The 14,516-nt window shown below is 43.7% G+C and overlaps 1 protein-coding gene across 1 annotated transcript in view; it reads right to left on the bottom strand.

The window, feature by feature from the left end:
- PPP1R13B (protein phosphatase 1 regulatory subunit 13B) overlaps positions 1–14,516 on the bottom strand; it is a 74,682-nt gene that overhangs the window by 12,146 nt on the left and 48,020 nt on the right. The window contains exons 5-8 of the mRNA XM_074326816.1: positions 6,270–6,371; positions 3,616–3,790; positions 2,638–2,834; positions 680–820 (exon numbers count right to left, since the gene is read on the bottom strand). Coding sequence (XP_074182917.1) covers positions 680–820; positions 2,638–2,834; positions 3,616–3,790; positions 6,270–6,371 — 615 coding nt within the window. The remainder of the gene's footprint in view (positions 1–679; positions 821–2,637; positions 2,835–3,615; positions 3,791–6,269; positions 6,372–14,516) is intronic.

Raw genomic sequence — 14,516 nt, 5'->3', positions numbered from 1 at the left:
TTCCTTATTCAATTAAAAGTTAAATACCTTCTATCTGTATTGAGCAAAAGACTGGGACCACTAACCACCATCATCCATCAAGAATGAGAAGAGGGTGGAGGGACTTTCACATTTTCCTTTAAATATTTCTGTACTGTTTTAACCTTTTTCAGTGAGTATCTGCTACCTTTGAAAGTTAAAATACCAGTTAAAGATTTTTTAAAGGCACTAACAGAAACTTGCTTGAGAGTTTAAAAAGCCCTTCCACCTGGGTCATCTCTAAGAACCTTCACAATTATCCCTGGGGCAGGCAGGACACGTCAGTTGACAGCAAGGACACAGGGCTGCCAAGTTCAAGGCCTTCGCCCATGTGGCACAGCTGGAAATGCAGAGTGGGGCCCAGCCTCGCACTGCGAGTCCAGAGCCATAGTTCCCCAGAGGGGAAGGGACAGCCCTGTCCGCACGGCACATGGAGGGCAGGGCACAGCCCATGGCTGCCCACAGGGGTGGTTTGGATTCCATGCTCCAGGACCTACTGCCTCTTTGAGAAAGAGAACTTCGTTCTTCTGCTGCTTTGTATGGTTTATGGCCAATTGATGTTTTATCAGCTGTGGCGCATGCGGAGAACAAAATGCCATTATCGTGAACATGTGCGATTTTTAGTAGTGCATCTCACAGAAATACTTCCTTTCCCACGTGCCTGGATTTTCTTGCCATACAGACGCTCACGCAGCTCGCTGATGCGCTTGTCCATCATGGCCACCTCCATGTTGCGTTTATTTAAAAGTTCCTTCTGCTGCTGGAGTTTTGAATTCTGTTCCTGGTTAAGCTGGTTCCGAATCTGCAAAATAGAAAACACAATTTTTATGTCTGCAATAATTAAACGGTCACATTCTCACTGGCAGAGATATTAAAAAAAAAGAGAAAGTAACTAAGTTCTTGTTGCAGCTACACATATGCACTGTCGACTGTGTGCTAAATAGTCACAGCGCAGATGAAGCCAGAGAAGGTTACTCAGAGGACACAAAAGAGCCACTCCCTGCAAACAGGCGTCCTCTACAGAGCATCCAGAGAATTGGCACCAATAGTGACGACGGGGCCCAGGGCTGTCATTGTCAGGAATGGCGCTTCAGTGACACCTGTCCCAAACACATCTTCTGGGACCTAAGGAGAGGTGTCTGCTCCCCACCACGCCCCACACTGTCCACTGAATGAGGCGCCTCACTGGAGGCAGCAAGAAATTCACAGAGGATGGCCTTGAGCGCTGCACAGAATGTCCGTATATCACATTAGTGGGCTCCAACCAGCACTTTAACAAAATGAAATAAACAATAGAAAACAACAGTGCATGGCACGTGGGGTGAGTTCCGTCCTGTCTCAGGTACACACGGTACCAGGGCACACACACTGCATGTGTGCACTAGGCAGGAGGGGACGAACTTTTAACCTAGACTGTAGCAAAAAACAAATATAAATTAAATATAGTACATTCCTCAGACCTCCCCCAAAAAACCCTTTAAAATCACCCACTTTTAACAATTGTTTAAAGTGTAAAAAAGTCATAAATTCTCATTTTATTTCTGTGCATTTATATGAGAAAACTTAATAGCAACAACAGTGATTTTACTCTGTAATTAAATGTTCTCATTTCATAAAATGATATGTTTTCTACCAAGCTCTAATAAAATTGCAAAGCTTGAAAAATCATCTGCTGGGTGACAACTTCTGAGAAATGGAAATCCGGAGGACTGTTACGGAGCGGACGTTTGTGTCCTCCCACAATTCCTATGGTGAATCCCTTACCCTCAATGTGATAGTATTTGGAGGTAGGGCCTTTGGGGGGTCATCAGGCTGGATGAGGTCAAGAGGGTGGGACCTCAGGAAGGGGTTAGTGCCCTTATAAGAAGAGGAAGAGAGACCAGAGCTGTGAGGACACAGCATGACGGTGGCCATCTACGAGCCAGGAAGCAGCCCTGCCTCCCAAACCGGATCTGCCAGCACCCTGCTCGCAGACTCCCCGCCTCCAGTGCTGCACGGCACAAATGTCTGTTGTCTAAGCCCTGGTCTATGGTAATGTTACAGCAGCTCATGCTGACTAACAACGAAGGTTTAACAACAGGCATCGATCTCATGAAAACAGTTTACAGACACCTTAAACATCATCTACAACTTAATTCTTTATCAGTTCATTATATCACCAAGTAAATTCTGTGCTGAATTTCTGTACTGAAAACAGGCAAGTGAGAGAAGCAGGTCACAAAGAACTACACACTGCATGACCCTGTACATATCAAATGCCCAAGCCAGGCAAATCCACAGACAGAAAGGAGAGTTCTGGTTGCTTAGCGCTGGGCAGGAACGGTTCTGAGGTGTGGGATCTCTTTCAAGGTGATGAAAGTGTTCTAAACTTGACTATGGGGGGACGCAGAACTCTAAAGATACTAGAAACCATGAAATCATACTTTATGGGTGAATGGTATACTATGTGAACTATCTCAAAGCTATCTTAAAAATTCTTTTGTACTGAATACGTTTTGTGCCTACTATTCAATTAGAATCCATTAACTCGCTTCCAGCTCCTGAGGCTTCCAGTCTCTGGAGCAGAAAGCCCGGAAGATGTTTCAGTATATACCCATTCCCCTGACCCAGGCACGTTACCTGTAGCTCCTGGTACAGTCTTTTTAACTCCACTGCTGCCGGCCCCGTTAGCTTGCCATTGTAAGACTGGAACCCGTTCAGTTTCCCTTTCTTTAAGTCTTCCAATTGCTGACTGAGCTGGTCAACTCTTAAAATTGCAGTCTGTACTTCCTGCTTCTTCTCCTGGAACATGGCACTGAACCTTTCTATTTCAGCAGCTATAATTTCCCACCAAGAAACAGAACAATCAGTTAGTTGATATTCTTTTTTAACAATAGTTTATTTTCGTTTGGGATGTCTTCCTCATTTCTATACTTTTAACTCAACTCTAGCATCATCTAGTGCCCGACCTTGGAGAGAAGACTGTACTATGATGTGTATAATCCAAAGCACGTCTCAACAAGCCTTTGGGACACATGATGTGACTGCTCAGATGGCACACAATTGTATTTTCACTCATTATTGAATATTCTTTAATCAGTCAGGCCACTTGGGAATGTCAGTGCACCAAAAGACCCAAGGCTCTGTAAGGGCAGGGTCCCCCAGATCTGTTACCACCGTAACACAAAGCAGGCACTAGCTGAATTGACTAGGGAAATCACCAAGATACACTCACAAAAATAAAAACTGAGCATCATCTGTATGGTTCCTCTGATACTCAGATAAAACATGAGCAGTATCATGACCCTCACATGACCCCAGTCTAATGACCCTCACAATGATGTGAGCCATGGAGCACCCCAGTCCCAAAGTAAATGTCACACAGGGTCGTCCTACTGCATCACTGGGGCTGCAAGAGATCTTCTAAGATCACCGAACCCAACCCCCCATCCTGTCAGACCAGGCGAACAGAGCAAGGCTCCAGTGCCCTTTCTCCAGCCAGCTCTGATCACACAATTACACAGTTCTGCTGGCTTGTGGCTGAGCGTGTCGGAGGCTGGACTCGGTTCACGTTATCCAGCCTGGTGTGTGTGGACGCGCGGAGCTGCGAGCACGTACACAGGTTGCCGTTCATTATTTTGCTGTAGTCCACTTGCCCTCTGGTGGCGCGGATCTTCTTCAGCTTATTTTCCTGGGCTTCCACGCGTTCCTTCAGCTTCTGAAGCTTTTCATTTTCAGAAATAGCCTGCTGCTGACGGCGCTCCTGTTGCTTTAGAAAATGTAAACGCTGTTCCTAACAAAAGGGAAACAGCTAACTGAAAATTGGAACTACAACCACTTTTATACACTAAAAAAGTCTGAGTGCATTCCTCAGTACCACGTATCTTAATGAATATGAAATTATTAGGGGTAAGCAGGTGCGAGAGGGAAAGAGCGTGGGGATTTGTCGAAGTGGATTTTCCTGTGCACACCGAGCTAGACCATTCAACAGTGTACGTGCTCCCACAGAAATCCTTGCAGCAGGAGACCATCAGCCTGCCTTCCCGTCACCAGCCCTCAATCTCATCTCATCCTGCCTGGGAGCCCTGCCTTAGCTTCCTGCTGTCAGTCCCAGATTTCCGGCTGCTGCAAAGCGGCTCCAGAGGGCCCTTATTTAAGCTCCTAAAGGAAACGAGCACTGGCCAGCGGAGGATTTTACACTGAAAAGGGATAAGGTGGTCAGTAAGGTGATAAACCTCTGACTTGCTAAGTGACATCCAACAGTACAAGGAAGTGTCTGTTTTCTTTAGGATCAGCTTCTTTAAAACTAGGGGCCGGGGCCGGCCCGGTGGCTCAGGCAGTTAGACCTCTGTGCTCCTAACTCCGAAGGTTGCACCTTGAGCTGAGCTGCTGCTGAGCTCCCGGATGGCTCAGTTGGTTGGAGCACGTCCTCTCAACCACAAGGTTGCCGGTTCAACTCCATCCAAGGGATGGTGGGCTGTGCCCCCCACAACTAGCAATGGCAACTGGACCTGGAGCTGAGCTGCGCCCTCCACAACTAAGATTGAAAGGACAACAACTTGACTTGGAAAAAAGTCCTGGAAGTACACACTGTTCCCCAATAAAGTCCTGTTCCCCTTCCCCAATAAAATCTTAAAAAACAAAACAAAAAACTAATGAAACATTTACAGTCAGATAAGAACAGGACAATCTTAAAGTAAAAATATGTGCAATATTCTTTAATAGTTTTTTCCCTATTAATATGAAAACATACCTTAAGGATAACAGTCAACATTAAATATTCATGGTCCCACATGTATGCATAAAATATACCTGAATAGGAGAGGTTTAAGTGTGATTATGCAGGCATTATACACTACATTCTAAGGGAGGGAAATACATAAAAATCAGCATTAACCTGTGATTCACACTGCTGAAACTATCTAAGAATTTTTTTAAATAGTAATACTCTTGGATCAATACTTGGAAAGGAAAATAAAAGCAGAATTAGAATTTTTTTTAAAGAAAATTTTATAATTACATAATACTATGTACATTTCATCTTAGAAATCTTATTAATGAGATAAAATACTTTCCAATTTATTTAATTTTTAATTGTTTTTTAGTCTTATAAATCCAATAAACTTTATAAGATAACTTTAAAAAAGTCCAAATTAAACTATTATTTACATAAAAGTAGATACTGCCATGAATTACACATTTTCAATAAATGAAAAAAGTTGTATTGGACATTTGGTTACAAAAAAACCTACAGATTTCACTTATATGTGCAATCTAACAAAATAAATGAACAAACAACAGAAACAAACTCATAGCTATAGAGAACTAACTGATGGTTGTCAGATGGGAGGAGGATTGGGAGACTGGGTGAAAAAGGGGTACAAACTGGCACTTACAAAATAGTCATGGGGATGCAGGGTACAGCATAGGGAATATAGTCAATAATGTGGTAATAACTATGTATAGTGCCAAGTGAGTACTAGACTTAACGGGGTGATCACTCTGTAAATTACATAACTGTTTAATCGTGTTGTACACCTGAGACTAATATAACATTGTCAACTGTAATTGAAAAATTAAAAATAAAATAAAAAAGAATCTCTACAGAGAAAGCAGTATGAACCTCAGCAGTTATGTTTACATGTTCTCTTGATAGCAGGTTCAGAACATTTAAGATCATTACAATATGAATCATTTCCAGCGGGCATGGCATATAGGTCTGGTTTTTCATTTTCAGTCCACAACTAAATCATTATTTAGAAAAAATTTAAATCCTCCTGTCAAGAGTTTCAACAGCAAATGTATAACTCAGCGTATGTACTGAGCAGTAACTGTCCCCTTACTGTCATTAGCCAAACCAGCTCCCTGTGGAGTGGCATACAGGGAAGCCCTGATGTCCAAGTGTCACTGTCTTCTAGGCATGTGACCAGCATCTTCCTCAGGGATCACTGGCTCCCTCTGGAACACTAATGCCAACTATACCAGCTGAGAACACACAAAGGAAAGAGGAGACAAGGATGACGGAAAGCATCCTCTCTCCCTGCAGCGGGGAAGGCCGACCACTTCCTGGTGTGGGAGTTTGTGTGCAGGGCAAGGGTCACATGCTCTTCCCACTGTCAGGAAGCTAAGCCTGCATTTGTTATTTCAGAGGAGACAACAGACACCGCTCAGCACTTCTGTGCCGAGCTCCTAGGAATGGACCAGCCAGTCCATCTACAACTACGGCTGGCGAACACACTGAGCGCGGCCCCACCTCTGCTTTATAACCTTACCTTGGCAACCAACATTTGCTGCTGGTTTTCAATCTGCTGTTGTTGCCTTGCTGCCATATCTTGGAGCTCTGAGAGGGTCAGTTCAACACGCGGACTGCCACCCTGCGGAGAACAGAACACACTCAGGCTGGGATATGTGAGCGCCTGCATCACCGCTTTTCTCTCGTGTCAGAACGCGCACACACCACTATTTTAAATAGGTTCCCTAGAAACTAGGAGTACCCAAATTAGTTTATTCTCGCCTAAGAGCTTTCCTAACTGTTGGCTGCTTTGATTAAATATAAATAACAGTTTTTCTAATATGCCAGATACTACAAATAAGAGGCCCAACTTGAAGCAGACTTTTGCAAATGTGTATTGAGGTGACATTCCACTTTTTGCACTGGCTATTTAACAGGTGTATCTGAGTAAACGGGATGTCAAATGTTTAAGGATACACAACTTAAAAACATAAATGTGCAGGTGATATCTAAGGACAAATGTTATCTCACTGCCACCTGGTCTCGAGAAGCTAAACTATGTAAGATTATAAAATACAAATACCTTGTTACAAATACCGTGTATGTGGACTGCACCGAGGACTAACCCGTTATGCAGAGAATTACATATAGGACGTGAATACAAAAGGTAAAACCTCGAGGAGTGGCAACTGATGGAATTTGAAAGCATGGCCCGATCTCTGTTAAGGATAATAAACAATAAAATCGGCGTTTTACTGTGCTTACCATGTGCTTTATGCTTCTGAACTAAGTACTTTCCATTTAGGCACTCATTTAAGCCTCGTAATAACACTATCACAGAGGTACTGTTATAGTCCCATTCTACAGGCAAGAAAATGGCAGAGAAGTTCAGGTAACCTGCCGCAGGTGAGACAGCTCACGGGGGCAGAGCAGGACGCAAGTCCTCGTCCCGGAACGTTCCATACAGCACACATTACCGAGCACACGCCACTCGCATATACCACTGTGCTAGACGTGGTATATGTACCGTACCATGTAATCTTCGTGGCAAGTCTGTGTGGTAGGCACCTGAGCCCCACACCGGGTGAGGAATGGTGGGGAAACGTGACGGGACACGCTGAGGGCACACAGCTCACTAAAGGAGCAGGGCTCTGATTTGGCCAAGCCTGTCCTCCTCCAGCCTCTTCCATTCTAACCATGAGGCTCACGGTCCCACCTCGGAGCTCTACTTTCTACTTCTAGGCCCATTTGCACTCTCAGAAGCCCTTCACTTTCCACCCCCGCTTATGCTCAGTGGTTCCAACCGCTGTTCCTCTGACTCCAGCCTCCCCCAAAGTTTATGGTGTTCAAGTACATTCTTGATTCTTGGAAAATGGAATCAGGAATTGTTCAGCAGTCTTCACTGGAACCCCAATTCTGTTTATCTAGGATCCTGAGGAAGCAATATGGTCCAAGCTCCTTTTCTTTTTCTTTTCCCCCCTCTTCCGCCTTCCCTCCACCCCCCACTCCGGTTCAAGCCGTTGTTTCTCAGTCTAGTTGTGTAGGACACAGCTCCCTGGCCCATCCCATGCTGGTATTATGAGCCTTGTGCTCCTCCAGGCGGAGGCAGTCGGTCGCCAGTCATCGGTCGGCTGCTCACAGCACCTCATGGCAGCTCTCACCGGTTACTGGCCACTCACACTGGCCACCGGCTGTTCATGGCAGCACATCGTAGCCCACGGCAGCACATAGCTGCCCACGGCAACTCACGCCGGCTGTCGGCCACTCACACTGGCCGTTCACAGCAGCACACGGTAGCCCAAAGCAAGGAGAGCCGTTGCTCACAGTCCTAGCTGTAGAGGGTGCAGCTCACTGGCCCACGTGGGAATCAAACTGGCAACCTCAGCGTTAGGCACACGGAGCTCCAACCACCTGAGCCACCGGGCTGGCTGCAAGTCCCTTTTCAAAACTAGACATTGTAAATGGCCAAGTCACAGAAACTTCCATTTGAAAAGAACTTTGTTTATTCTACCAAAAAATACCTGGCAGAACCATTAAATGGCCCACATCTGTTTTAATGCTAATAAAGGGGTGCTAATTTCCACCTAGTGAGATTTTCCAGTCATAACAAAAGGTTATTTTTTGAAACTTTCAGAATTTTTACTCCTTATACATATTTTTTCTAGAGAAAAATGATGTCCATTCAACTAATCTTTCAATTAACATTAATTTTACAACTTAAAAGAAAAAACAAAAATGATCTCTTTGGTCTCCTCTGCCCACTAATGGCTTAGAATAACAACGTGAAGAGGATAGAAAGAAAATATAACAGTTCAGTATTCTGATAGTTACACCTGTGAACAAGACAGAGCGCTTTGTATGTGTTGTGTTGTGTGTGTATTTCTAACTGCAAAACTAAGATATACTATGTTGTCATAAGTAATTCAGGTATTTATATTATTTACTAATATGAGGTGTGATCAAACAATACTGTGAATACTGCTGTGAAGTGCCATCCAACGGAAAGGCAGGGCTCTTCAATATGGGTAGCAGCAGTCAAACCTTAGTAACAGTGTGTGACAAGTTTCAACTTGTTCGGTGCAGTCAGTCGGGTGTGAGCTACGGTGGTGAGAAGGTGTGTTGTAAGTGTGCCATGAATCATCCTCCAGCATGACAATGCTCCGTGTCACACATCGCTTCTCGTACGGCAATTTGTCAAATAAAAACATTACGGTGTGTCCTCATCCACCTTATTCACCGGATCTGGCACCGTGTGACTTCTGGCTCTTCCCCAAAGTCAGAATGACCATGAAAGGTAAACGTTTTGAATTGATTCAGGACATGGAGGCAGCCACTACAGCACAACTAAAGACACTCATGAAAGAGGACTTCCAGAACTGCTTCAGAGTGTGGCAAGAACGATGGGATAAGTGTGTTTGAAGCGAGGGGCAGTATTTTGAGGAGGATTCATGGCAATGTGTCTTTTACTGTAATAAAATTTTGTATTTAAACATTCACCGTATTGTTTGATCACACCGTGTACATAGTAATTTAATAAAATTTTATTGAGGTATATCTGACACAGAAAACTGTATAAATCATAGTGCACAGCTCAAGAAATTATTTCAAAGTAAACATGCCTGTATAGTTTAATTGTATTAATGGGTTATAAAAACGCAAGCTACCATAAACTAGTAAGTCAACAAATATGCAACATCTTACACTTTAGATAGTCCCTTAATTGTTCAATGTGAACATTTAGCCAAAAGAAGCACTTTTTTCAGTGTTTAAGAAAACAAAAACCTTCGATGCAAATTTGATCCTTTTATGATGGGCCTATTGCAATGCATTCTCTTTATGTAAACTAACCCCCATACGAACAATCTTAGATTCTCCATATGAACTCAATTTATTCAAACAAACCTATGACCTAATTCCTTGCTAATGTCTTTTCATTACATCTAATGAGAAGAAGTCAAACCCTGTCTCCTTGGGCACATCGAGGTCCCTCATTGTGGTACAGCTGCCTGATGAGCTCAACTGTAGGTCACAGAGAGGACTAGCCACTTCTAGGACCAGGACAATCAGTGGAGGAGCTCTCAGCGACAGTGGGCAGGCCTCTGCAAACACCAGCCCAGAGAAAAGGAAACGCTTCACCTGCCTTCAACCACTCTGCTCCAACACCCTCCCCGCCGGGCTCGGGGTCCCTCCCTCTGGGTTTGGGGTCCCTTCCACACCAACGGCTACCTGAAGTCTGGATTCCAGGCCAGGTACTGACGCTCCTAATGCATGCAGTTCACTCTCCAGCCTGTCCCTCACATCACCCATTTTCCACAACAAACATGGCCCACCCAACTCCAGGTCTAACTCGCCACCCCACCCCCAAGAGCAGAGAAAAACAAACCTCTCCTTTCTGCTTCATAATCATTTATCTGGTCACATTATCCCCTTCCATCCCCAAACGTCCACAAATCTACTTGTAGAACAATAAGAGACTATTTCTATACCTTATAAACTTTTCGATACTTTCCTCACAGGAAACTCATCCCAGGGACCCTCTAGCTAATGAGAGACTTCCAGTCCATCCGGCTCCCACAGCACCTGGCCCAGTGCCTGGGAACAGCCCCCCGTCAGTGACCAATCATCAGTGATGGTTTGTTGACTGGATCTGTAAGTGACTCAGTACTTCCTCCCCCTTCGCCATAACCCAAGCACCCTCCGATGTGCACAGATAGCAGCCTTCTGTTCACCCTGTCTCCCTATGAGGAGCCTGCGTCCTCCGCACCATTGTAACTGCCTCTCCAGCTCTTTCCAGACACCTCATTAACCCACATTTCCTCTGGCCCCCATCACGCCCCTCCTGACCATGCCCCTAACTCCTGCGGCTCCTCTGTTTGCTGACAGTGATTGTGACGGACTTGGGAACTGCCATTTCTGAGTGGTGTGCATGTCCAGCACCACGACACCGTGACCGTGATAATCTGTTTACCCTCGATGAGCTGGATGGACTCCTAGACACTGCAGGCAATAAAATGCAGTTCCTCCCTGTTCTCAATGAGCCTGTTCTGAAAAATGAGACAAGGATCTATCTCACTGATAGGTCACCCAGCAAACTCAGCTGTGAGGAACTGACCCTGAGCTCGCTTTTTCTTTATCCTTACACTGTCACTGGGAAATAAGAACTGCATTTCCCAATGTTGCAGTGAGGTCATGGAATGCCACCATGCACTCTTGCAAAAGCGTGCTGTTCAGCCTAGCACACAGCCTAGAAAGCCTGGGAGAAGCTTGGCAAAGCAGGACGTTTCACAACACCACACTCAGATACCCTGGGTCCAATCCTATGGCAACTGAGGATGTGAAATAAAGAGATGTCTCTTAAAACCTCCCACCCCAAAACAATGAACCGAAATGAGAAGTGAAACCCTCTGTATATTATTGTTACTGACTTTATAGAAATTTCAGATACAATTATTATTACACAACACTCACAGTAGACAAATACATAACACAGTTTTCTAACTTTTGTGGGCATTTAATTTAAAATTAGCAACTTAAAAATACTGATAAGCATGTAAGTTCTGACAATTAAGTTCACAAACTTGTTGCAACGATGTTGCTAACTTTTGATGTCAGAGGGGTTATTCATTATGAATTTGTACCAACTGGACAGTTAACCAAGTTTACTATTTGGAAGTGCTGAAAAGGCTGTGTGAAAAAGTTAGATGACCTGAACTTTTCGCCAACAATTCATGGCTCTTGCATCACGGCAATGCACCAGCTTACACGGCACTGTCTCCTTTTAGCCAAGAAACAAATAACTGTATTGGAACACCCTCCCTACTCACCTGGTCAGGCCCCCAATGACTTCTTTCTTTACCCAAAGAAAAAGGAAATATTGAAAGGAAAACATTTTGATGACATTCAGGACATCAAGGGTAATACGACGACAGCTCTGATGGCCATTCCAGAAAAAGTTCCAAAATTCCTTTGAAGGGTGGACTAGGTGCTGGCATCAATGCATACCGTGTTTCCCTGAAAATAAGACCTAGCTGGACCATCAGCTGTAGTGTGTCTTTTGGAGCAAAAATTAACATAAGACCTGGTATTCTGTTATATTATATATTACATTATATATATTCTATTATATAAAACCTGGTCTTATATTAAAATAAGACCGGGTCTCATATTAATTTTTCCTCCAAAAGACACATTAGAGCTGATGATCTGGCTAGGTCTTATTTTCAGGGTAACGTGGTAGCTTCCCAAGGAGAGCACTTCGAAGGTGACCATAGTGATATTCACCAATGAGGTATGTAGCACTTTTTCTAGGGTGAGTTCGTGAACTTAATTGTCCAACCTTGTATATTCTAGTCCACTTCAGATAAAAAAATTTCAAAAACACCCATACTGTCAATAAGTTAAGACGAAATGACAACAGTGCAATCAATGTTTACTTTTCAGACCAACTGTACTGATGCTTTTACAAACGATAAAATGGAGCCATTCGCAGGATACTGCGGGATGAGTTTTGAGAGCCGCATATGGCAGTGTAGCCACCACCCCAGAAAGTGTCCTACTGGGCTTCTCTGTGGCCCTATCCATGCCCCTGTCGCAAAGCCAGTGCCCCGTGCTGGGTGGTGGTTCAGGACGGCCCAGCTTGGTGAGCCCCAGAATTTCACAGCGATGGGATCCCACAGTGTGTTCTTCTTTGTGTCTGGCTTCCTTCCCTGGCCACGTTTTACAGACTCATAGTGTTGTTCCTTCCCTGCTCAGCAGTGCCCAGTCTCGTGGACAGACCATTTTGTTTCTCCATTCATCTGCTGATGGGCATTTGGGCTGTTCCACTTTTTGGCTATGAGGAATGGAATAAAGCCATCTTAATACTCCGGTACCAGGATTTATGTCGACAAGTGCTGGGGTTCTTCTTGGGTGATTAATGTCAGGAAGTAGAACAGGTGGGTTGTACAGTAGGTGTGTCTAGAAACTGCCAAACTGTTTATCAAAGTGAACTGTCAATTCACACTCCCACCAGCAACATCCTTGCCAACACTTGATGTTGTCAATGTTTAAATTTTAATTATCATTTTTATTCTTTTTTAAATTATCCTCTTTTTAAATAAAATGTTAACCTCTTGCCAAAGAAAGGATTCCATATAAACGGTATTTTGATAAGTAATGAGAAAAGTAAGCATAAAAATGTCCATAATTAAGCCATCAACCCCAAATATACTATGATTAGATTTCCAATCAATAAGATGGCCCACAATTTGCCGAAAGTTAGATATGAAAAGGAGGCTTAGTTCCCATATTAATGTATCATTTGTACTAATTATGTGTATGAGTCATGAGTCATAAAGCTATCAAAATTATGTTTGAAAAACAGGTTATAAGAGCTAGATTTTTTACAATACGAAGAGACAACTATAACTCACTTGATAATTAGGGTTGAAAGCTTTAGATAACAAGCCAGTTGATAACATGGCTTTAATCAAATATATTTTTGTCTCCTCGGGTAATGTTTTAAATACAATTTTGAAACTGTTGTTGCAGTAATTCCATTATTAAAAACATAATAAAGTTTCTCAAAACAAACTATTATAGACAATTATGCAATATACGCGTCTCCCATCCCATCACAAGCTACTAATAATATGCTTTTGTAGATTTTTAGTAAGACTTGGTTTTACACCTAACGTACTATTGAAACATTCTGCCAATATGTATCTAATGTATGTTTCCAGTACATGCCCAAACTAGCAAAGACTGCAATTTTATCTATGAAAGCAAAAAAAGGTGATCACATTGTACACTATCTGTTAATGGCTCTTCACTATCATGGTCCTTGAAAAATTACAGCAGTTTCCAATTTTTTTCTTTGGTATGAGGGCTCATCCAAAAACACACTAAATAAATGCTCTATAAGAAGTGATACTTTGACAGTACAGTTTCAGGGAAATCAACAGTCACCAATTTACTGAACGCAGAGAACAGGATATGGCACAACTCCGATCTGGACAGGACACGTGGATGCGGCCAATGGCGCTCTGAGCACACACGTCAAGGGACGGGGAGGAGGCCGCCTTACACAGCCTCTGGCCCACTGTGCACGTGGCCTGTTCTGTGGCGCTCTCTCATTTAGCTTGGTTACCCTAAGGAAGTTTTCCTGTCCTGTAACTTTATTTTGAAGTTCAGTCTGAGTGCAATCTCCCTAAAAGTTGAGAGACTGGCGAATGATGCAGAAGGAAGAATCTACATCTTGAAGTCATCCCAAAGGACAATCACCTTGCACCCCCTCCCTCCCTCCAAGCACATGACCGTGAAGCTGCTTTTCCTCCCTTGGCAAGTACGACAAACTCATGACATGACGTCATTTTCCAGCCATATTTCTGTTATTACTTAAATATTAAACTTATATAACAATTAAGTCTTCATTGTTCAATTCGTTTTTACATTTGTGAAAATGACTTGGAAATCAAGTCGACCTTTATCTATCCCACAGGATATGTACGCGTATTAGTTCTCTATTGCTGAGTAACAGATCACACCTACACTCGGTAGCTTGAAACAACAGTAAACATTCGTGAAGGCTCACAGCCGGTGAAAGATTCAGGAGCAGCTTGGCTGGGCAGCTGGTTCCAGCTTGAGACATCTCCTGAGGGTGAGTCAGATGTCAGCCAGGGCCGGAGTCGTCCTAAGTCCTGATTGGGGGCGGAGGGTCTGATTCCAATCCGGCTCACTCACATGGCACCAAGTGGTGCCGGCAGCTTGGGGGCTCAGTTCCTCCCCAAGGGGGCCCTTCCCCGAGCTG

Source organism: Rhinolophus sinicus, linkage group LG03, assembly GCF_036562045.2.
Source record: "Rhinolophus sinicus isolate RSC01 linkage group LG03, ASM3656204v1, whole genome shotgun sequence".
NCBI lineage: Eukaryota > Metazoa > Chordata > Mammalia > Chiroptera > Rhinolophidae > Rhinolophus > Rhinolophus sinicus.
Note: the sequence above shows the minus strand (reverse complement) of the source record. Positions and strands in the feature narration are given on the sequence as shown.